Source organism: Mus caroli, unplaced genomic scaffold (assembly GCF_978045245.1).
Source record: "Mus caroli unplaced genomic scaffold, Mus_caroli_1 scaffold_15, whole genome shotgun sequence".
Classification (NCBI taxonomy): domain Eukaryota; kingdom Metazoa; phylum Chordata; class Mammalia; order Rodentia; family Muridae; genus Mus; species Mus caroli.
The window spans coordinates 46,736,799-46,761,512 of record NW_028227270.1 but is presented as its reverse complement, the minus strand read 5'-3'; the positions used below and the strand labels follow the sequence as shown (position 1 = coordinate 46,761,512).

Below are 24,714 nucleotides of genomic sequence, written 5' to 3'. Positions count from 1 at the left end.
AAACGGAGAAATGTCCTATCTCAGAATGGGCTATCTGTAGCCCTATTTCATCACATGGTTCAAAGTTCATGACGTTGGAATGCAGGCTACTGACCCCCTAGAGCCCACCAATGCAATTTTAGATTACCTAATCTTTCTAGAGAGTCTCCTGGTTCATGTGGGGTCATCATTCTACAGAATGATTGAGTCCTTGAATGCTATTGTGTTTTTCAGAATAAACATTATTTGGTTTGGCATACTAAGTCTGGGGCCTTCCTTCAGAGATTTTCCAGACCATTACATTTAGTGCATTGGCAGGGAAACGAAGGGGTCACCTTTGACTTGATAGTAGAGAGGGTTGTTGTTGTTGTTGAGAGCAATTGACTCTCCTAGCAATGGGCTGGAGTCAGGGTGTGTCTAAGTTTGCTGTGTGTATCTTGACTTTATCAAGTTCTGACTAACCTTTTGTCTTATTCTGTGTGGGGTGATGTCTTTTGTCTTCACAACCTGAAGGCCAATGGAGGTAGGGCAGGCAAGCTGGTAACTTCCTCCTGGCCTTGGGGCTGAGAGGATGCTCTACAGCTCCCTTCAGATGCAGTTGTAGAGAGCTCCATTCTGACACAGGTTCTGATGGAAGCTATCAGGTTCTTCCCAGCTGGCAGAGCCTGCTCCAGGGGTAGGCTGCCTTCTCATCTCTGGACTCCTTTCTGTTGGAGTCAGAGAACACCAGTCCAACACAGGCTTTAGTGAAGACTGGCAGGACCCTCTTGTATGGGAGAGCCCATTTTGGGGGCTAAGTTGACATTGGCTTCCTTTTAGATTCTTTTCTGATGGGCAGAGCCCATTTTGGGGGATAGGCTGCCCTCAGCTTCCTTTTGCTTTCTTTTCTGGACCCCCTGTAGGTTTGTTCTCACGTTTCTGTCTTTGTGTTTGACTTCTTTATATTTTCTTGAGAACTCCCATGGAGCAGACTACCAGCTGCACCCCATGGACCTAGTCCAGTCACACTTCAAGGACTTCAAACACCTGGCAGGGAATTTGGACTTGACAGTACTGTTGGGGAGACTGGCCATTTTCTTGCTGGAAAGAATGGCCTGCTTTTAAAGTGGGTTGGCCGGAAGGACACACTTTCCACCTTCCTACTATCTACTTGGTTAAAAGCATTGTGTATTTAAATCCCAGGCACCCTGACCAGGTTCCAAACAACATGGTCTGGCAGTATCTGGTGGAGAGCCCCACAACTAGCTAAAGCCTTTCCTAACACCTATCCCAATGACCTTACAGTTCAAGTTGATGGAGCTCTCAAAGGATCTTAAGCCAGCAGTCCAATTCCCATCGGCTCTGGAGGAATATTCCTTCATGGCCCCTTATCATTCTATCCTGGTCCATACCCATCCCTTGCAAATGGCAGATGCTGGTCCAGGCCCTGGGGAAGAGGTTTACATCATTCTAGCCCTCTTTACACAGGAGCCCACACTACAAGACAGACATATTTTACCACAATGGCACTGCCATTTTGAGCAACTTTGCCTCCCACGCCCACCACCCAAAATGGGCAAGGGAAGACAGTACAGGACACACATCCCCTTTTCCACTACTGATTTATACAAGTGGAATGTGCAGAATCCCAAGTTCAGAGAAACCTGCTACCCTCATAGACATATAGTCTCTGAACTACATGTTTTTTTTTTGTTTGTTTGTTTGTTTGTTTTTTGTTTTTTTTGAGACAGGGTTTCTCTGTGTAGCCCCGGCTGTCCTGGAACTCACTCTGTAGACCAGGCTGGCCTCGAACTCTGAAATCCTCCAGCCTCTGCTTCCCAAGTGCTGGGATTAAAGGCATGCAGCACTCTGCATTACTTTTAAAGAGTTTAGTACTCGTAGAGGAGAAAATGTTATTCATAGTGAACACTGTCCTTACTCATATAAGGATAATGAGTATGTGCTTTTAAATATTATATACATATATATATTATAACTATACAGACATAAACAGTTTATTAATTTAAAAAATATTCATAACCACTAAAGTCTTATTTAAAAAATAGTTTAATAATTTAAAGATCCAGCATGGAGCTTCTTTCCTATCTTCTAAATTAGAATGTAACTATCTTCATACTTCAGATACACTAAATAAAGTGATCACAGCAGGACTTTTACAATGATACGAATTCTTTATTAAAAAAAAAAAAAGAGGACATGGCTGGCCAGGATTTTTAAAGGGGGAAGACGTATAACTATTTATGTAATGTGAAATTGTCTCCATACATAACGAGTAAAGCATTTTTATTGTGACTGATTCTAGGATATCTAGGTCTAATAAGAAACACCTTGTCAATATTTTATAAGGAAAACTCAGTAATTTCACTGGCAGGAACTATGGTAATTTGGTTGAACTATGGTAATTTTGAGATGTGGTGCCACTGAGAACTTAGAAAGAGGAGATAAACATTGCTTATTCCCCACCCCTGAATAAATGTTCTCACAGGAGATTGTGGATTTGTTAATCCTATTGTATCTTATGGTATTAGCAAATATAAAATGTTAGAGTGATGTAAACATTGAAATAGCTTTAACAAAGTAGGAGTTATATGTAGATTACGAAGGAACTTTCCAACAGGAAAAAAAAAACCCCTACAAAATGCTTGCAAGTTCTGAAGGAATGAGTGAGGTATTTAAGGCACTTAGAGTATGAGTATGAAACTTGAAGTAAATACATATGGGATTAAAGTCTGTCTTCAGACAAACATTAATGACAAACTGGCATTAATCTAAGCCTAAATATATACTCTACTCAGTATACATAGAGGAGAGTCAACAGATAACAGGGTAAGGGATTAGTGGTTAGCGTTAGGGGTTAGGGATAGGCTCAAACACATTCACTGTTGTGTGACAAATGTTATGAAGTATTTGAAAGTCGTATAAAGGCAGTGATGGGGATCATCGTTTAGCAATACTTGATTAGAATATTTTCACTTTTCCACTACCACCATTGATCCTGGCATGATTCTGGGAAATCCAATTTCAGGTGTAAGATGAGTTTCTGAGCTGTAGAAGTTTCCTAGATGTGTATGGGGTTTGTTGGGTGGATGTGGCAAGTTCTACATGCTGTGTTGCAAACGCTGTGTCAGAGAGCAGACATTAGATTAATCCTCAACACGGTTTTGTGTGTGTGCTTCAGTGGGGCTGGTGTTGCCTGAAACCTCCAGTGTGCCTGAGGTGCTTCAGAGCCCTTGACTACCTTTCTGATCATCTCTGCTCCCAAAGAGAGCTCAAGGACATGGGGCCTCTGCCTGAAAGATAGTAACAGGAGAGTCAGAAATATAGAGTTTAGGGGCCACTTTTAATTATTTTTCTAGGAGTCATATACTGAGAGCAAAACTTCTGATTTAACCCATGTAGACAGGGTCCAAGAATGAGCTTGTCATGAACTCCTCTGTGATGATCAGGTTCTAAAGACAGAGAATGCGAACTATATCTGTCAAAGTGATTCCTTCTTAACCATATTAAGAAGCTTAACCACAGTAAGTACATTCAAAAGGTTTCTCTCCAGTACATATGCTTTTGATTTTGTTTTTTCAAGATAGGGTTTCTCTCTATAGCCCAGGTTGTCCTGAAACTCACTTTGTAGACCAGGCTGGCTGAGAACTCAGAAGTCAGCCTGCATCTTCCTCCCAAGTGCTGGGATTAAAGGTATGCACCACCACTGTCTGGCTCCAGTACATATTCTTTCATGATGATGAAGCCTACAGAATTGTGCAAAGGCTTCACCATATTAAATACACTCCCAAGGTTTCTGTCTTAGTGTTTCCATTGCTAGGAATAGACATCATGAACAAGGCAACTCTCATAAAAGCAAAACTTTAATTGGGGCTGGCTTACAGTTTCAAAGGTTTAGTCCATTTTCTTCATAGCAGGAAGTACAGCAGAATGCAGGCAGGCATGATGCTGGAGAAGGAGCTGAGAGTTCTGCATTTTGATCCAAAGGCAGCCAGGAAGAAACTGTCTTCCAGGGAGGGAATAGGAGGGTCTGTTTTGCACTTGGTGGAGCTTCAGAGTCCACCCCCAGAGATATCCACTTTCTCCAACAAGGTCACACTTCTGAATAAAGTCACTCCCTGTGACAAGCATATTCAAACTCCCACATTCCACTCACTGGCCCCCATAACCATGTTGGAGTACAGGAATGTATGAGGACCATACTTAAACATGCATAATGAAAAATACACGAGGTCGAACTTCAAAAGTCCCCATCATCTATACCAGTCTCAAAAATGTTAAAAGTCCAAAGGTCAAAGTCTCTTCTGAGATTCATTCAATGTAACTGTAATCCCCCAAAAAAGAAAAATCTAAATGCAGATCATGTACTTCCAACTTCACAACCTAGACTTCACCAGTCCAAAATTTCATCACGAGGAATTACTGGACCAAAACAAAACCAAAAGCCAAGTAGGAAATCTATAAACTGCATCTCCATGTCTGATGTTAAAGCATTCTTTAGATCTCCAATTCCTTTCTGCTTTGTTCACTGCAGCAAAATTCTTTCTCTTTGGCTGGTTTTCCTGAGCAGGTACCCCACAGCTCTGACATCTCAAAGATCTTGGGGTCTCGAAGGTATCCTCAGTGTTACAGCTTCTTGTTCCAATGTCTTGGATCCACACATGATCTTCTGCTATCCTCCAAAGAGATAAGGTCACTTCTCCAGCTCTGACCTCTGTATCACTCTAAGCTCTGGTTGACTCCACTCTACTGCGGCTGTTCTTTCTGCTCATCCCATTGGACAGGCATCTTCAATATGTTGGGTTTTTCTCCTGCAACTAGGCTTCACTGATAGTCTCACTTATGCTCCCTTCATTGGTCCAAGCCTCAGCTGCTCCTCATGACACTGTCATGCCTTCAAAACCAGTACCACCTGGGTGATTCTTACATGTGACCAAGTTCAGCTGCAACACAAGGTACAATCCTGGCTATCTCTGGAACACAGTTTCTTTGTCCTCTAAGAAAACACTTCCAAGAAGATTTCACCTCAATGATGCTGGTCTCTTCATCATCACTTCTAATTTCTCAGCTACAGCTAACAAGTTTCAATTTTCCCAGTATTTCCTTCTATTCTTACCTCTAAAGTCAGAGCCACATGGACAAAGCTGCTGAGTTCTGCTGCTTTCTGGGCCTGGGACATGGCCTCTTCTATTACATTATCACCGGTTTTCTGTTCTCCAACTCCTTTACTGCCTCAGATTGGCTGTCCCGGAACTTGCTCTATATATTGACCTTGAACTCAGAGATCTGCAAGGCTCTGTATCCACAGGCCTAGACCTAAGCTTTTCTTCACCTGCAACTTGTTCTGTATCAGGATGGCCTTGAACTCAGAGATCTGCTTGATGCTCATCTCCTAGGGTTCAAGGGCATGTACCACCATGCCTGGACCTATGCTTTCCATTTTAGATATTATATTGAAAACCAAGAGTAGCAATCACAATCCATCCCTTGTCAATTTGATACATACTTGTATCTCCTTATGTCAATATGCAAACAATAACCAGGTTTCTCTCCTCTGTGTCCTTTTATGTTGCTGTAGATGACTGTGAGTTGTAAATGCTTTACCACATTGATTACATTCATAAGGTTTCTGTGCAGTATATATTCCTTTATGTCTTTGGAGATTAGTCTTACATCCAAAGTCTTTACAACATTGATTGCATTCTAAGGTTTTTTCCTAAAATGTGTTCTTTCATGTACTTGGAGATGACTGTGACTGGCAAAGGCTTTACCACATTGGTTGCATTCATAAGGTTTCTCTCCAGTATGTGTTCTTTTATGATATTTGAGAGTATTTTGATGTGCAAATGCTTTACCACACTGATCACACTGATAAGGTTTCTCTCCAGTATGTGTTCTTTTATGACTTCGGAGACTAGTGTGATGTGCAAAGACTTTACCACATTCATTACACTCATAAGGTTTCTCTCCAGAATGTATTCTTTTATGTATATGGAGACTAGACTGCAATGCAAAGGCTTTACCACATTGATCACACTCATAAGGTTTCTCTCCAGTATGTGTTCTTTCATGACATTGAAGAGTACTGTGTTGTGAAAATGCTTTATCACATTGATTACATTGATAAGGTTTCTCTCCAGTATGTATTCTTTTATGTTTTTGGAGAGTATACTGAAACCCAAAGGCTTTACCACATTGATCACACTCATAAGGTTTCTCTCCAGTATGTGTTCTTTTATGACATTGGAGATTACTGCGATGTGCAAAGGCTTTACCACACTGATTACATTCATAGCGTTTCTCTCCTGTATGAGTTTTTTTATGATATTGGAGACTTCTTTGACATGACAAGGCTTTACCACACTGATTACATTCATAAGGTTTCTGTCCAGCATGTGTTCTTTTATGATACTGGAGACTACTCTGTTGTGAAAAGGCTTTACCACATTGATTACATTCATAAGGTTTCTCTCCAGTATTTGTTCTTTTATGTACTTGGAGATGATTGTCACTTGCAAAGGCTTTACCACATGGGTTATGTTCATAGAGTTTCTCTCCAATATGAATTCTTTCATGCCTGTAACAATAATTGGGCCATGTTAAAGCTTCAACATATTCAAACGTTTTAACAGTTTTATGAATTTCATAATTTGGTCTATCGTTAAAGATGAATCAGATCTTAAGGTTTTATCCCTTTGTTTATGTTCATGGTGTTCCCCCTTATTATGGGTTATTTTACACTTTTGAAGACATCCATCATGGTAAGAGCATTTACTACATGGCTCACATTTATAAAATCCTTTTTGTACATAGATTTTTATAGGATGTATTTCGCATATGTGAAGAACAATGGAACAGCTCAAAGCCTTACCACATTGACTGCATTCATAATTTTTCATATAGTATGAGTCAAACCACATTTGCAAAGTGAACCAGGACAAAGAGAAGAATTGCCAAATACCTAGTATCTTAGATATTTTCTGCACTGGGACTTTGGGTATATTCCCAGTAACCTCAGAAAACCAATTAATTGCAAACTTGTATCATATTCAGAGAGTTACCAAAGTTATAATACTACATATCTTCTCATTGCTTTGAGACAGAAACAGGGAAATTGCCTCTTTCAATTTTCCTATGTTCACATGGCTTATATCCATTGTGACACATGATATACGTATTAAAAGAAGACTAACAAACGAAAAGTTTCCACATTGCATTCACAGTTTGACTCTTTGCTCCTCATAGACAGGTGGAATATGGATTAAGTTTCTTCATTGCAACATTCTTGAATCTCATAAACTGCCCTCTCAATAAACTTAGCAATGTCACTATAAGTATATGAGCATCACCAACTTTACCATGGACTATTTGCTTATTAGAAGGTTTTAGATGGGAGCTGGAAAGATGGCTCAGTGGTTAAGAACACTGACTGCTCTTCCAGAGGTCATGAGTTCGACTCCTAGAAACCTCATGGTTGCTTAAAACCATCTGTAATGGGATCTGATGCCCTCTTCTGGTGTGTCTGAAGACAGCTTCAGTGTACTCGTGTACATAAATAGTTCTTTAAAAAAAGGGGGTGGGGTATGTGAAGTCAGGTATGGGGCATGTACTCTTTAAAGGAAAAAAGGTTTTGGACATATACTTTTAACTTTTTCTTTTTTTTCTTTCTTTTTTTTTTTTTTTTGGTTTTTTCGAGACAGGGTTTCTCTGTATAGCCCTGGCTGTCCTGGAACTCACTTTGTAGACCAGGCTGGCCTCGAACTCAGAAATCCGCCTGCCTCTACCTCCCGAGTGCTGGGATTAAAGGCGTGCGCCACCACGCCCGGCTTACTTTTAACTTTTTCAATGTGTATACCTTTTGCAATGTGAAAGAGTTATGAGACTAAATAATTGGTAGTTCTACAGCATAGCTCTAATGCAGTTACGAATCAAATAAAGGTATTGGTTAGATTACTGTTTCCTCGTCTTTTTTTATTAGAGGAATGCCTGTAAACACAAATCAGGTAACTGACATTGAGGTACATGCTTCTGTGAACATACTATAATCATAGCTACACTTAAAGGACTGATATTTTACACTCTTACTATTCTAGAGCTCCCAGGACATACTAAAATTTCCTCAGAGGCATATTTATATCAGCTTGCACATGAAAATTACCTTTCATGTCTTCTAGAACTTTGACAATGTTCTTCAATATGATGGTCTTCCCAATTGTACCCTAAAACACAGTACCAGAAAATGAATGATATAGTATTGAAAATTAGGCAAAATTCAAGGTACTGTGAATTTTCACAGTACTGTGAAAGCTACAGTGAACATTCCATGAACCTGATTTATTCAGCTCATTCTTCCTCCTTTTCAATTGAAACAGCAGAGGATCAATAACAAAGAAATATTTGTCCCCTTATTTTGAAAAGCAAGAGGAAATTCAGTCTTACCTATAGCAGTGATGTTCTGGTAGGTCTCCAGCATCACCTCTTCATAGAGACTTTTCTGGGAAGGATCCAGCAAATCCCACTCTTCCTCAGTGAAGTTCACACGCACATCATCATAAGTCACTGCATCCTAAAATATCCCATAGTGTACAACACAAAGCATAATCCTGACATCACTGTAAAATAAATATATGCCTCCTTGACAATATATGCATATACTTCTGGTGCTTCCTCCACTATTTCCTGACAGAGAAGTTAGAATCTAATCAGCAAGTTATTTTAGAAGGAAACTGAACTATGAGGTTCACCTGTGTCACTTCTGAATGCTTTGAATAGGATATAGCCTTGAAAGACAAATTACAATCGATAGAGAGGGGGAAGGAGAGAGGCAAACAGATCAACATGATTAAGCACACATCAGAGACATTGTATGACCAATCACAAAGTACAAAAATGATAGGCAAGCTGGGTGTCTTTACTCCTGTCTTTAATCCCAGAGGTACAGGCAGGTGTCGGTCATTGAGTTTGATGCCAGCCTAAGCTATGCAATAAGTTCCAGGGCAACAAAGGTACATATTAAGACCTTGATTCCCCTGCAAAATGGAATCAAGCCTGGCAAATACATAGAAAGAATTCAGAGGTCTTTACTGAAGTTCCTACAAAGAATTATATATTCACTACATTATACAGTTCTGTCGTCATCTGGCAGAAACCTGAAGTGTCCCAGTTTAAACGGAAACAAATTTTATAAAAGAGAATGTATGTTTACATGTATGTTTAAACAGTTACAAATGGACAGATGAAAATACCAGTAATATAAATGTGGATCATAAATGAGCAATATAGGGCAGGGAGATAGTTCAGCAGTGGAAAGCTCTTTCTGGTCTTCCACAAAAAGGGGGTCAATGGCCAGTATTTACATGAGGACCCACAACTGCTCATTACTTCAAGTTTAAGTGTTCTGAGGCTGTCATCTGACAACAGTAAAGATGAGGCACACATGATACTCATATACATGCACACTGTTAAAACCCTCATACTCTCTGGAAAAATTCAACAGGTAGGAAAAATGTCACACACCTGCAATCCAATGACTCTGAAGCCTTGGGTAGTATCGATGTCATGAACACATGCCATCCTGAGAAAGAGAATATACTCCGTATATTCTTGGCCAAACTTCAAACTTCAAGATGTGGATGAAGATCTGCACAACAGTATACCTTTGCATGTACAAAAACTTACATTCCAAGCACATAAGCTAATAATATAAAAACAAAATCATGCAAGCATGTTGGCCCATATCTAATCCCCTTCAGAAGAGGAAAGGCTACACAGAGAAACTTTTGTCTTGAAAAACAAAAACAAAAGGAATAAAATTAAAAAAAAAAAAAAAAAAGCACCAAGCTTGCAAAATGGCTTAGTATTGATCAGCAAATGCTTGTTCAGTATCCTGGATGATTTAGGGACAGAGTCCACATGGGGAATGTATGAGAGCATGAGAAGAAAGCTGAATGACCAGTTTCAACCATGACACAGTAGCCACAAAGAAGAGAATTCATACCCAAATATTAAACAAACCTTGGGGACACTTAAGAAAGTGTGCAGGGAAGGACTTGAATGGGGTAGGAACTCCAGAGGAAGAGTAACAGACTCAATTAATCTGGTCTCACTGCACATGCCTAGGATGAGTAGCTTCTGGGGACACTCAGAAGCTGAGCCACCAACTAAAGACTGGACTAAGGTTCCTGGCACATATGTAGCAGATATGCAGCTCAGACTTCATGTGGGTCGCCCAACAACTGGAGTAGAGGCTGTCCCTAAAGCTCTTGACTATCTTTAGAATCTGTTCCCTTAAGGACACTGTCCTGTCTGGCTTCAATGAGAGGACTCACCTATCGAGACAGACACTTAATGAGCCATGATTGGAGGACAAACAGGAGGGCCCACAGCCACTCAAAGGGGAAACAGAGGGGACTGGGGACAGGGACTCTACGAAGGGGGTGACGTGGAGTGGGAACAGTGACTCCCCAAGATAATAAATATATAAATTATTGAAGAAATTAAAAAGAAAGAAATTTGTTGAGTCTACAGACACACAAACCCTATCTCCTAATAAAAAATCTGGAAAGGCTCCCCCTAAAAGAGCATCTATAAGCTCCCCAAAGAAAGCCAATAAGGACAGACAAGGATTCACAGACATCAACTCAGCTAGGAACATTTTGTTTCAATAAACTCCCTTCTGGGGGCTGGTGAGATGGCTCAGTGGGTAAGAGCACCCGACTGCTCTTCCGAAGGTCCAGAGTTCAAATCTCAGCAACCACATGGTGGCTCACAACCATCCGTAACGAGATCTGGTGCCCTCTTCTGGAGTGTCTGAAGATAGCTACAGTGTACTTATAATAAATAAATAAATCTTAAAAAAAAAAAATAATAAACTCCCTTCTGACCCTAGGCACTAGAGGCTCATATTCCCCCTGTGATGAAAATGCATTCAGGGAAACCGGCCTGAGTAGGGCCACAGGCCTCATCCGGCTGGATCAGCGCCGGGGTAGCGGGAGCGCAGGGTTGCCTGACACCCGCCAGCTACCCACGACCCCCGCCGCAGGATTTTGGGACTGCTGGTGAGTGGAACACAGCTTCTGCTCCAATCCAATTGCGCGGGACCTGAGACTGCATTAGTTAGGGAAGCAGAAACCGGCCTGAGTAGGGCCACAGGCCTCATCCGGCCGGATCAGCGCCGGGGTAGCGGGAGCGCAGGGTTGCCTGACACCCGCCAGCTACCCACGACCCCCGCCGCAGGATTTTGGGACTGCTGGTGAGTGGAACACAGCTTCTGCTCCAATCCAATTGCGCGGGACCTGAGACTGCATTAGTTAGGGAAGCAGAAACCGGCCTGAGTAGGGCCACAGGCCTCATCCGGCCGGATCAGCGCCGGGGTAGCAGGAGCGCAGGGTTGCCTGACACCCGCCAGCTACCCACGACCCCCGCCGCAGGATTTTGGGACTGCTGGTGAGTGGAACACAGCTTCTGTTCCAGTCCAATCACGCGGGACCTGAGACTGCTCTGGTTGGGGAGAGAGAAATCAGGCCTACATAGGGCCACAACCCTCTTCCGGTCAGAAAAGCACCAGGGCAGCTGAGGCGCAGGGTCAGCTGACACTCGCCAGCTACCCACAACACCCACCATAGGATCTTAAGACTTCTGGAGAGTGGAACACAGCTTCTGCTCCAATCCAATTGCACGCGGGACCAGAGACTGCATTAGTTAGGGAAGCAGAAAAACGGCCTGTGTAGGACCACAGGCCTCTTCCGGCTGGACCAGCACCGGGGTACCATCAGCTACCCACGACCCCCGCCGCAGGATTTAGAGACTGCTGGTGAGTGGAACACAGCTTCTGCTCCAATCTTTAAATAGTGACAACGATAACAACTAACCCCAGAGATTACCAGATGGCGAAAGGTAAACGTAATAACCTTACTAACAGAAACCAAGACCACTCACCATCATCAGAACCCAGCACCCCCACTTCGCCCAGTCCAGGGCACCCCAACACACCGGAAAAGCTAGACACGGATTTAAAAGCATATCTCCTGATGATGATAGAGAACTTCAAGAAGGACGTTAATAACACACTTAAAGAAATGCAGGAGAACACTGCTAAACAGGCAGAAGACAATAAAGAGAAAGCACAAAAATCCCTTAAAGAATTGCAGGAGAACACTGCTAAAGAGTTACAAATCCTTAAAGAAAAACAGGATAACATAATCAAACAGGTAGAAGTCCTTACAGAAAAACAGGAAAACACATCCAAACAGATGATGGAAATGAACAAAACCATACTAGACCTAAAAAGGGAAGTAGACACAATAAAGAAAACCCAAAATGAGGCAACACTGGAGATAGAAACCCTAGGAAAGAAATCTGGAACCATAGATACGAGCATCAGCAACAGAATACAAGAGATGGAAGAGAGAATCTCAGGTGCAGAAGATTCCATAGAGAACATCCGCACAACAATCAAGGAAAATGTAAAATGCAAAAAGATCCTAACTCAAAACATCCAAGAAATACAGGACGCAATGAGAAGACCAAACCTACGGATAATAGGAGTGGATGAGAATGAAGATTTTCAACTCAAAGGACCAGCAAACATCTTCAACAAAATTATAGAAGAAAACTTCCCAAATCTAAAGAAAGAGATGCCCATGAACATACAAGAAGCCTACAGAACTCCAAATAGACTGGACCAGAAAAGAAATACCTCCCGACACATAATAATCAGAGCAACAAATGCTCTAAATAAAGATAGAATACTAAAAGCAGTAAGAGAAAAAGGCCAAGTAACATATAAAGGCAAGCCTATCAGAATTACACCAGATTTTTCACCAGAGACTATGAAAGCCAGAAGATCCTGGACGGATGTTATACAGACACTAAAAGAACACAAATTCCAGCCCAGGCTACTATACCCAGCCAAACTCTCAATTAACATAGATGGAGAAACCAAAGTATTCCACGACAAAACCAAATTCACACATTATCTCTCCACGAATCCAGCCCTTCAAAGGATAATAACAGAAAAAAACCAATACAAGGACAGGAACCATGCCCTAGAAACAACAAGAAGGTAATCCCTCAACAAACCTAAAAGAAGACAGCCACAAGAACAAAATGCCAACTTTAACAACAAAAATAACAGGAAACAACAATTACTTTTCCTTAATATCTCTTAATATCAATGGACTCAACTCCCCGATAAAAAGACATAGACTAACAAACTGGCTACACAAACAAGACCCAACATTTTGCTGCTTACAGGAAACTCATCTCAGAGAAAAGGATAGACACTACCTCAGAATGAAAGGCTGGAAAACAATTTTCCAAGCAAATGGCATGAAGAAACAAGCTGGAGTAGCCATTCTAATATCTGATAAGATTGACTTCCAACCCAAAGTCATTAAAAAAGACAGGGAGGGACACTTCATACTCATCAAAGGTAAAATCCTCCAAGAGGAACTATCAATCCTGAATATCTATGCTCCAAATACAAAGGCAGCCACATTCATTAAAGAAACTTTAGTAAAGCTCAAAGCACACATTGCACCTCATACAATAATAGTGGGAGACTTCAACACACCACTTTCACCAATGGACAGATCATGGAAACAGAAACTAAACAGGGACACAGTGAAACTAAGAGAAATTATGAATCAAATGGATCTGGCAGATATCTACAGAACATTCTATCCTAAAACAAAAGGATATACCTTCTTCTCAGCACCTCATGGTACCTTCTCCAAAATTGACCACATAATTGGTCACAAAGCAGGCCTCAACAGATATAAAAATATTGAAATTGTCCCATGCATCCTATCAGATCACCATGGCCTAAGGCTGATCTTCAATAACAAAATAAATAATAGAAAGCCAACCTTCACGTGGAAACTGAACAACACTCTTCTCAATGATACCTTGGTCAAGGAAGGAATAAAGAAAGAAATTAAGGACTTTTTAGAGTTCAATGAAAATGAAGCCACAACATACCCAAACTTATGGGACGCAATGAAAGCATTTCTAAGAGGAAAACTCATAGCTCTGAGTGCCTCCAAAAGGAAACTAGAGAGAGCACACATTAGCAGCTTGACAACACACCTAAAAGCACTAGAACAAAAGGAAGCAAATTCACCCAAGAGGAGTAGACGGCAGGAAATAATCAAACTCAGGGGTGAAATCAACCAAGTGGAAACAAGAAAAACTATTCAAAGAATCAACCAATCAAGGAGCTGGTTCTTTGAGAAAATCAACAAGATAGATAAACCCTTAGCCAGACTCACTAGAGGGCACAGGGAAAGCATCCTAATTAACAAAATCAGAAATGAAAAAGGAGACATAACAACAGATCCTGAAGACATCCAAAACACCATCAGATCCTTCTACCAAAGGCTATACTCAACAAAACTGGAGAACCTGGATGAAATGGAGAAGTTCCTAGACAGATACCAGGTACCAAAGTTGAATCAAGATCAGGTTAATGATCTAAACAGCCCTATATCCCCCAAAGAAATAGAAGCAGTCATTAATAGTCTCCCAACTAAAAAAAGCCCAGGACCAGATGGGTTTAGTGCAGAGTTCTATCAGACCTTCAAAGAAGATCTAATCCCAGTTCTTCACAAACTATTCCACAAAATAGAAACAGAAGGTACTCTACCCAACTCATTCTATGAAGCCACAATTACTCTGATACCTAAACCACAAAAAGACCCAACAAAGATAGAAAACTTCAGACCAATATCCCTTATGAATATTGATGCAAAAATCCTCAATAAAGTTCTTGCTAACCGAATCCAAGAACACATCAAAACAATCATCCATCCTGACCAAGTAGGTTTCATCCCAGGGATGCAGGGATGGTTCAATATACGGAAATCCATCAACGTAATCCAGTATATAAACAAACTCAAAGACAAAAACCACATGGTCATCTCGTTAGATGCGGAAAAAGCATTTGACAAGATCCAACACCCATTCATGATAAAAGTCTTGGAAAGATCAGGAATTCAAGGCCCATACCTAAACATGATAAAAGCAATCTACAGCAAACCAGTAGCCAACATCAAAGTAAATGGTGAGAAGCTTGAAGCAATCCCTCTAAAATCAGGGACTAGACAAGGCTGTCCACTTTCTCCATACCTATTCAGCATTGTACTTGAAGTCCTAGCCAGAGCAATTCAACAACAAAAGGAGATCAAAGGGATACAAATTGGAAAAGATGAAGTCAAAATATCACTTTTTGCAGATGATATGATAGTATATATAAGTGACCCTAAAAATTCCACCAGAGAACTCCTAAGCCTGATAAACAGCTTCGGTGAAGTAGCTGGATATAAAATTAACTCAAACAAATCAATGGCCTTTCTCTACACAAAGAATAAACAGGCTGAGAAAGAAATTAGGGAAACAACACCCTTCTCAATAGTCACAAATAATATAAAATATCTTGGCGTGACTCTAACTAAGGAAGTGAAAGATCTGTATAATAAAAACTTCAAGTCTCTGAAGAAAGAAATTATAGAAGATCTCAGAAGATGGAAAGATCTCCCATGCTCATGGATTGGCAGGATCAACATTGTAAAAATGGCTATCTTGCCAAAAGCAATCTACAGATTCAATGCAATCCCCATCAAAATTCCAAATCAATTCTTCAACGAATTAGAAAGTGCAATCTGCAAATTCATCTGGAATAACAAAAAACCTAGGATAGCAAAAACTCTTCTCAAGGATAAAAGAACCTCTGGTGGAATCACCATGCCGGACCTAAAGCTCTACTACAGAGCAATTGTGATAAAAACTGCATGGTACTGGTATAGTGACAGACAAATAGACCAATGGAATAGAATTGAAGACCCAGAAATGAACCCACACACCTATGGTCACTTGATCTTCGACAAGGGAGCTAAAAACATCCAGTGGAAGAAAGACAGCATTTTCAACAAATGGTGCTGGCACAACTGGTTGTTAACATGTAGAAGAATGCGAATCGATCCATTCCTATCTCCTTGTACTAAGGTCAAGTCTAAGTGGATCAAGGAACTTCACATAAAACCAGAGACACTGAAACTTATAGAGGAGAAAGTGGGGAAAAGCCTTGAAGATATGGGCACAGGGGAAAAATTCCTGAATAGAACAGTAATGGCTTGTGCTGTAAGATCGAGAATTGACAAGTGGGACCTCATGAAACTACAAAGCTTCTGCAAGGCTAAAGACACCATCAATAAGACAAAAAAACCACCAACAGATTGGGAAAGGATCTTCACCTATCCTAAATCAGATAAGGGACTAATATCCAATATATATAAAGAACTCAAGAAGGTGGACTCCAGAAAGTCAAATAACCCCATCAAAAAATGGGGCTCAGAACTGAACAAAGAATTCTCACCTGAGGAATACCGAATGGCAGAGAAGCACCTGAAAAAATGTTCAACATCCTTAATCATCAGGGAAATGCAAATCAAAACAACCCTGAGATTCCATCTCACACCAGTCAGAATGGCTAAGATCAAAAATTCAGGTGACAGCAGATGCTGGCGAGGATGTGGAGAAAGAGGAACACTCCTCCATTGTTGGTGGGATTGCAAGCTTGTACAACCACTCTGGAAATCAGTCTGGCGGTTCCTCAGAAAATTGGACATAGTACTACCGGAGGATCCAGCAATACCTCTCCTGGGCATATATCCAGAAGATGTCCCAACCGGTAAAAAGGACACATGCTCCACTATGTTCATAGCAGCCCTATTTATAATAGCCAGAAGCTGGAAAGAACCCAGATGTCCCTCAACAGAGGAATGGATACAGAAATTATGGTACATTTACACAATGGAGTACTACTCAGCTATTAAAAAGAATGAATTTATGAAATTCCTAGCCAAATGGATGGACCTGGAGGGCATCATCTTGAGTGAAGTAACACAATCACAAAAGAACTCACACAATATGTATTCATTGATAAGTGGATATTAGCCCAAAACTTAGGATACCCAAGATATAAGATACAATTTGATAAACGCATGAAACTCAAGAAGAATGAAGACCAAAGTGTGGACACTGTGCCCCTTCTTAGAATTGGGAACAAAACACCCAGGGAAGGAGTTACAGAGCCAAAGTTCATAGCTGTGATGAAAGGATGGACCATTTAGAGACTGCTGTATCCAGGGATCCGTCCCATAATCAGCTTCTAAACGCTGACACCATTGCATACACTAGCAAGATTTTGCTGAAAGGACCCAAATATAGCTGTCTCTTGTGAGACGATGCAGGGGCCTAACAAACACAGGAGTGGATGTCCACAGTCAGCTATTGGATGTATCACAGGGCTCCCAATGGAGAAGCTAGAGAAAGTACCCAAGGAGCTAAAGGGATCTGCAACCCTATTGTTGGAACAACATGATGTACTAACCAGAACCCTGGAGCTCTTGTCTCTAGCTGCATATGTATCGAAAGATGGCCTAGTCGGCCATCAATGGAAAGAGAGGCCCATTGGACTTGCAAACTTTATATGCCCCAATATAGGGGAATGCCAGGGCCAAAAGAATGGGAATGGGTGGGTAGGGAAGTGGGGGGCGCTATGGGGGACTTTTGGGATAGTATTGGAAATGTAATTGAGGAAAATATGTAATAAAAATATAAAAAAAAAAAAAAAAAAAAAAAAGAAAATGCATTCAGTGTAACTTCAATGATTCTAATAGTCTGTAGAAGCTCCTACACTGTTGAACTGTTCAAAGCCTGTTTTGACACTCAGGGAAATGTCTTGATTACCACTTCTTTTATAATCAGAAAACAAGTTATATCTTTCAGGCATACAATGGCACAGAATACCCCTTTCCATTCCAATAGATAGGCATCTGCACATAGGGAGGGGAGATTGGACCAAGGCAAGAAACACAGCAGGGCAACACCAAATCATGTCCATTTGTTTGAGACACATTGGACTTCACTTTCTAAGGGCTTAGATGGTCCAATTCCTGTAACTTCTCATTAGTTTGGGTACTCCCTCTCCCTGTGTGCATCTCTGCATGACAGATTTCTCAATGTCTTAGATATCTCAACATCTCTTTTCCGCAAAATGCAACTCAATCTTCATCATCATAAATTCAATAGAATGAACCCTCAGAGAATCTTCACCGGGCTCTGACTCTGCCAAAAGATGGTTAGAATAGTGCTGAACTGAAAACATAGAGGAAGTGTTCATAATCTGGAGTTTCTCATCTTTCAGTTTCCAGAAGCAGCACAATATGGGTGATCCTGTCAAGTTTGGATTCTTGGTTGACGGACCCTCCCATGCTTGGACCACAGTTGGGGAGGTTTTATTTGAAGTTCCTTCCAGTGACTAGGAATCACTTTGCCTACTCCTTCCATTCATACAAGCCGAATAGGAGGGTGTGTTACCCTTAGGGCACCTTCTTAGACATATACGACAATGGCATGTGCTCTGCTATGTCCGTAGCAGTTCTATTCATAATACCTGGAAACTGGAAACAACCCAGATGTCCTTCAACAGAACAGGAGATACAGAAGATGTAGTCCATTTTAACAAAGGAATAATATTCAGCTATTAACAACAAGGATATCATGAAACTTGCAAGCACATGAACAGAACTAGAAAAGTAATCCAACCCAAACAGACATGCATGTATGTATTCACTCACAAGTAAATATTAACCATAAAGTACAGGTTATCCATGCTACATTCCACAGACCCAAAGAAGCTAACTGAAGTGAGCATGGTTGAATCTCACTCAGAAGGCAGAATAAAACAGTCATAGGAAAGAGATGTAGAGAAGGAAATTGTTGGAAAGCAGGACTGGAAATGGGAAAGGGGAACGGTTAGGAACAGGTGTGGTAAGAGACAGGAGAGAGGGCCATAGATTTAGGAAATCTGCAGCTGGCAGGGATGGGGTTGGTTATGGGTGTGGGTTTGGGGAGGGGGGAAGTTGAGGCATCTTCAGCATGTGAAGGAGACCATAGATATAAAAGGCACCCAGGAGGGTATGGGGGTAACATGACTGAGACTCATAGCAGTGGGATGTGGAACGTGAATCGGCCACTTCTTGCAGCCTGGATTGACAGCCAGTGGAGATTTAAGGACACCACCTGAACCATAAAACTTTCTACCCAAAATTTGTCCTGTAACAAAAAATGCAGGCACAGGGGCTGGAGATGGCTCAGTGGTTAAGAGCACTGATGGTTCTTCTGAAGGCCCTGAGTTCAAATCCCAGCAATGACATGGTGGCTCACAACCAATGGTAATGAGATCTGATGCCCTCTTCTGGGTGTCTCAAAACAGCTACAGCATACTAACAATAAATAAATAAATCTTAAGAAAGAAGGAAAGAAAGAAAAGAAAAGAAAAGAAAAGAAAAGAAAAGAAAAGAAAAGAAAAGAAAAGAAAAGAAGAGAAGAGAAGGAAATGCAGGCACAAAGTTGGAACAGACACTAAGGGAAGAGCCAACCTATACCTTACCCAACTTGAGACTCATCCATGGACAAGCATCAATCCCTAATATTACTTGGAATACTTTTTATTTATTTATTTATTTAATTTTACTCTTTTTTATTTTTAGATATTTTCTTCATTTACATTTCAAATGCTATCCCAAAAGTCTCCTATACCCTCCTGCCTGCAAGATGTGCAGGGGCATGGTGGCACCCAACTCTTTGGAGTCAGGAATCAATAGTTGCTTTAACGTGAAGCCCATATCAGTAGAGGAAACTCTAGTCTTACACAACCTGGATGGCCAAAAATTTCACACAGACCAAAATGGCAAAAATGGGGTTACCCCTTATCCCAAGAACATTACTCCTGGGCAGTGGTGGTGCACTCTTTTTTTTTTTTTTTTTTTTTTTTTTGGTTTTTTCGAGACAGAGAAACCTTGTCTCAAAAAACCAGAAAAAAAAAAAAAAGAGTTGGATTCTGTGGATCTAAATTGTCAGGAAGGCCTTGGCCCCAGGCCATGACCAGCTGTCCCAGGGACTTTCCAGGCTTTAGAAAGGGAGCTCTATTTAATTCTTAATACATTGTATCCATAGGAATAGCTTTGAAGACCTGGGCCCCAGGCTGTTATTGGCTCTGCCAAGTATGTTCCTGGGTTTGAGAAGGAGCTATGTTAGTCTCCATACATGAGGGCTTCATGGAAAGAAGACTTGCTTGATAAGGCTAGCCCTCCATACAACAGTGTTTCTTTCTTCTCTCTCTCTCTCTATTTATTTATTTACAATCTCACTGTTGCCCATGATCTGGTTGCCCCTCCCAAGGTTATTTCCCCTCCTCACCCTTCCCTTTGCCTTTGAGACCTTGCTCTATCACCCCATCTCCACTCCTCTCCTTCCTCATTCCTCTGCCCGGGGGCATCAAGTCTACAAGATTAGGTGTAGAGTCTCCTATTCGGTACAGACAATGCAGTCCTCTGCTACATATGTTCCTGGGACCATGGACCAGCCCATGTATTCTCCTTGGTTGATGGCTTGGTCTCTGTGAGCTCCTAGGGGTCTAGATTACATGATACTATTGGTCTTCTTAAGGGATTGGCATCCCCTACAGCTCCTTCAATCCTTCCCCTAACTCTTCCATAGGGGTCTCTGACTGGAGTCCATTGGTTGGCTGTAAGTATTTGCATCTGTCTCCGTTGCTGGTAGAGCCCCTCAGAGGACAGCCATACTCGGCTCCTGTCTGCAAGCACATAGGTGTTTTCCCTTCTCAAATGGATGTCAACCAGTGTAGTAGCAGAACTATGCTTTTCTCAATTAGAAAATGGGAGCTTTAGGCACACCAGGCCTTAATGTTGGTTGTGACTCTGTAATGGTGGATTGAGCAGCTTGTTACAGACCTGCTTTTTGCTTTGAGCATGTGCCAAGTGGCTGGTTGTACATCACAGTTGTCTCTCCTTTGTTATAGTTTGGAGCCAGCTGTGTAGACAAACCTGGTGAGTAAACATGTGAATTCTAGCATCCTAGTCTCTAACCCGCCTGCTTAGCATACTAACCTGTGGGGTGTTTTTGACACAGTCCTCCATCAGCTAAATGCTACTTACTGTCACTATTTCCTAAGCTTGGTAAACCCTTTACAGCATCAATTCTACTCTTCTACATCTCAGCTTAATATGGGAGTACTACCCAACACATGAGATGCCTTTTAACAGCTCCACAAAATTAACTACAAATGGATCTTACACTTAATAGGTAAATGCTAGGGGCAAAACTTCTAGAAGATTCCAGAGAAACTCGGGCTCTCCAAGTTTGGCATCCGGCCCGTGATATTTCTACAAGCAAGCCCCTAACTAATCCTAATGTTTTGAGCAGATTCAGCCCTGATACTGATGTTCTTCAGAGTTCACCGCCTGTTTTAGCAAGTGAGGAGCATCACAAAGGACCGCACAGTTGGCCACATCTGGTTACATCTGGCTACACGTGGTTACATCTGGCTGAGGCTTCCCATCCAGCCCCAGAGAGGACCCACCACCTCAGCTCCCACTGCTCAACCACCTGCCCCTACCCATTATAGACAGTAACCATGCACTTACCATGTTTCAAAAACGGAGCTTACTTGAGGTCCCCTCACAGCACCCAACAGCAGCGCTCAAAGCAGGAAGCAGAAAACCATTCAATCCTGCAGAGCAAAAACAAACTTCCAGCAAAGCATCCGGAAGACCCCGCCTCATTTTCTGACTGGCAGTTCCTCCTGGAAGCTGTGATTGCCCTGGGAGTCTTACCCCGCCTCTAGTTTAAAGTGTGCTTCCTGTCCGGAGCCAGTCCTTTTACAGATCTCTGGAGTGGTTTGCATTTGGGTAGCATTTGTGCCCGTCCTCCTAGAGCCTCATTTATCTGTCGTCCCATGCAGCCCTGGAGGAGGATCCACCATTGCAGCTCAGGCTGTTCATCCGCCTGCTCCTCCCCTTTGTGGGCAGTGATCTCGCACTCACCATGTCTCAAGTACGGAGCTTGCTTAAGGTCCCCCACAGCACCCAACAGCAGTACTCAAAGCAGGACAGAAAGGACTATTCCCGCCTGCACTCCAAAACAAACGTGCAGCAAGCCACCCGGAAGAACCCTCCTCATTGTCTGACTGGCAGGTCCGCCTGGGGGCCTTGATTGGCCAGTGAGTCTTACCCCTCCTCAAGGTTAAATAGAGCTTCCAGTCTTGGGTCAGGCCTTTTCCAGATCTCTGGTCTGACTTGCACTCCAGTAACATTTGTGCCTTACTTCCAAGCAGTGAGAGAGAACACAGCATTTCAGCTCAGGGTGTTCAGCTGCTCGCTCCTTCCCTTTGTGGCAGTGGTCCTGCACTCACCATGACCTACTTCCTGGCTTGCTTGAGCTTTCCTCAAAGCACTTCCCCTTCTTCCTGAAATCAATGTGGATAGCCTTTTACTGAACTGAGAGTGGAGGTATCAATCTGGCCCACCAGTGTAAGGATGCCCAGGATATTAACATTAAAGAGGATTTTAGGATACAAGAGTTTTGTTTTGTGGCTTGATGCTGGATTCAGGGAAATGGCAGCTCCTTTTCACCAAAAAGGTATGAAACAGCCTTGGGAGAAAACCAGGAAAGAGATGACAAACAGTGTAGAGCACTATTGTTAGCCTGCGCATCTTCCTCAGTGGCAAGGTGGAGACAAACCAGAGTTGTATTAGTACAGATAATCGTACCTCATGTCACGAATTTCTCTATGTATGTAGAAAGGGGATTAATAGAATGTCTCACAGATAGTGGTCCTCCTAGTCCAATAATGGCTGAGCACGTTCATTGCCAAGGGATACAAGAAAAATCAAGGATTTGTTGAGTTTATATTCCTTGATATCTCAGCGGATTTTGAGTTCTTACCAGAATTCTGAAGAAATAAGTACTTACTAATGTCAGTTTAAAAACAAAACAAAACGAATGAATGAACAAACAGAATGCCTTGCTAAAAATATATAGGGAAAGAAGTAGACAATTTGAAAGAACTTCCCTGTTTAATGTTCTTTATGTATGTAGGTTTCGGAAAGAATCTGTAGCCTGGATTAAAGGTGGATCTTAAACTCTCAAAAGACCATGATATAGCAAGGGTTTCTCACTTCCCAGTTCACATACAACTGAAACCCACTACTTCTTCGGTTGTTCTAAATATCACCTAGGGAATCCTCATAAAATGTAAGCAATCATGGAACTTGGTATCTTTTTTTGATAATGATATCATAAAACATAGGCCATTTAATTTTCCCAGGTCGTTAGGTAATATAACCACATGGCACAAGATCAAATGGTAGCCACCATTATTCTTGATGGTCCCACCTAGTCAATAGTATCCCTAACACAAAGAAGAAATATCAGACTTACAAGGTATCCGTTTTGCATCTTAATGTTTTGTTTTGTTCTGATTCTAGTAACTTCTACCTTACAGATTTAATGGCTCCTCAAAAGAACCTAAAAGTTTTCCCAGCCATATGCCTCCAAAAGTGGCATACGAACAAAGGAAACAAAGACTGTGATACTCACAGATCCCAGCAGACAAGGATAAGTTACTAAGTGCAAGTAAGACTTTTTTTTTAAGATTTAGTTTTTTATGTCCATGAATATACACTGTAGCTGTCTTCAGACACACCAGAAGAGGGCGTTGGATTCCATTATAGATGGTTGCAAGTCACCATGTGCTCACTGGGAATTGAACTCAGGTCCTCTGGAAGAGCAGTACATGCTCTTAACCACTGAGCCATTGCTCCAGCCCAAGTAAGGCATTTTTAATGTGACTGATTTTAGAATATCCACAGTTTCATAAGGAACACCTTGTCAATTTTGTGTATGTAAACCCAGTGAATTCAGTGACATCTTTCGTTGAACTATGGTAATTTTGAGATGTGGTGCCATTTAGAACTTAGAAAGAGGGGTTAAACATAGCTTGTTCCCCACCCCTGAATAAATGTTCTCATAGTAGCCTGTGAATTTACTTGTTAAACTTATTGTATCTTATGATATTAACAAATATAAAATGTTAGAATGATTGAAAGAAAGATATAGTTTTAATAAAGAAGGATTCATATATAGATTAGGATGGAAATTTCCAAAAATGAGAATAAAAACAAATCCTACAAAGCCTTTGGAAGTTCTGAAGGAATAAGTGAGGCATTTAAGGCACTTAGAGTATGACACTTATGGTAAATACATATGGAATAAAAGTCTCTGTCTTCAGATGAACATTTATAACAAACTGCCTGTAATCTAAGTTTAATTCTATCCTGTGTCCAGTCTACATTGAGGAGAGTGAAAATATAGGGATGATTCCCTCAGAGCTTCCAAGGGAAGTCACACTCAGTCCACACAAGGGTATTGAGAAATGTTCACTAAGAGGGAAAATACTACAAGGAAAAGCTTGAAGAAACAAAGGTTATTTAGAAGCCCAAGTGATAACTTAGGAATGGATTTTCTTTTTTTTTTTTTTTTTTTTTTTTTTTTTGGTTTTTCGAGACAGGGTTTCTCTGTGTAGCCCTGGCTGTCCTGGAACTCACTTTGTAGACCAGGCTGGCCTCGAACTCAGAAATCCACCTGCCTCTGCCTCCCAAGTGCTGGGATTAAAGGCGTGCGCCACCACGCCCGGCAGGAATGGATTTTCAATAGGCCTAACAGAACATAAACTGAAATTGATTTTGCTAAATATGAAATATGATCCCCTTTAAAATGTAGTATGTCTATTTAGCAATTGAAGGGACAGCAGTCCTCAAAAATTATGTTTGATCATATGAAATGTTATTTAGATAATAAATTCTCACTCCAGAT

The 24,714-nt window shown here is 41.4% G+C and overlaps 1 protein-coding gene across 5 annotated transcripts; it reads right to left on the bottom strand.

The window, feature by feature from the left end:
* Positions 1 to 3,821: 3,821 nt before the first annotated feature.
* LOC147000886 (uncharacterized) lies at positions 3,822 to 21,969 on the bottom strand. 5 transcript variants are annotated; one of them, XM_085830949.1, is made up of 6 exons: positions 21,885 to 21,969; positions 21,486 to 21,571; positions 9,493 to 9,616; positions 8,416 to 8,542; positions 8,135 to 8,195; positions 3,822 to 6,553 (listed from the first exon to the last, which is right to left on the bottom strand). In XM_085830949.1, the coding sequence occupies exons 3-6, from the start codon at positions 9,547 to 9,549 to the stop codon at positions 5,680 to 5,682; spliced, it is 1,119 nt and encodes a 372-aa protein (XP_085687075.1). In that variant the 5' UTR covers positions 9,550 to 9,616; positions 21,486 to 21,571; positions 21,885 to 21,969; the 3' UTR covers positions 3,822 to 5,679. The 5 variants fall into 5 exon arrangements, with proteins under 5 accessions (XP_085687075.1, XP_085687078.1, XP_085687076.1 ...); XM_085830952.1 differs by having other exon boundaries at positions 9,493 to 9,550; XM_085830950.1 differs by lacking the exon at positions 21,885 to 21,969 and adding an exon at positions 21,675 to 21,841.
* Positions 21,970 to 24,714: the final 2,745 nt, after the last annotated feature.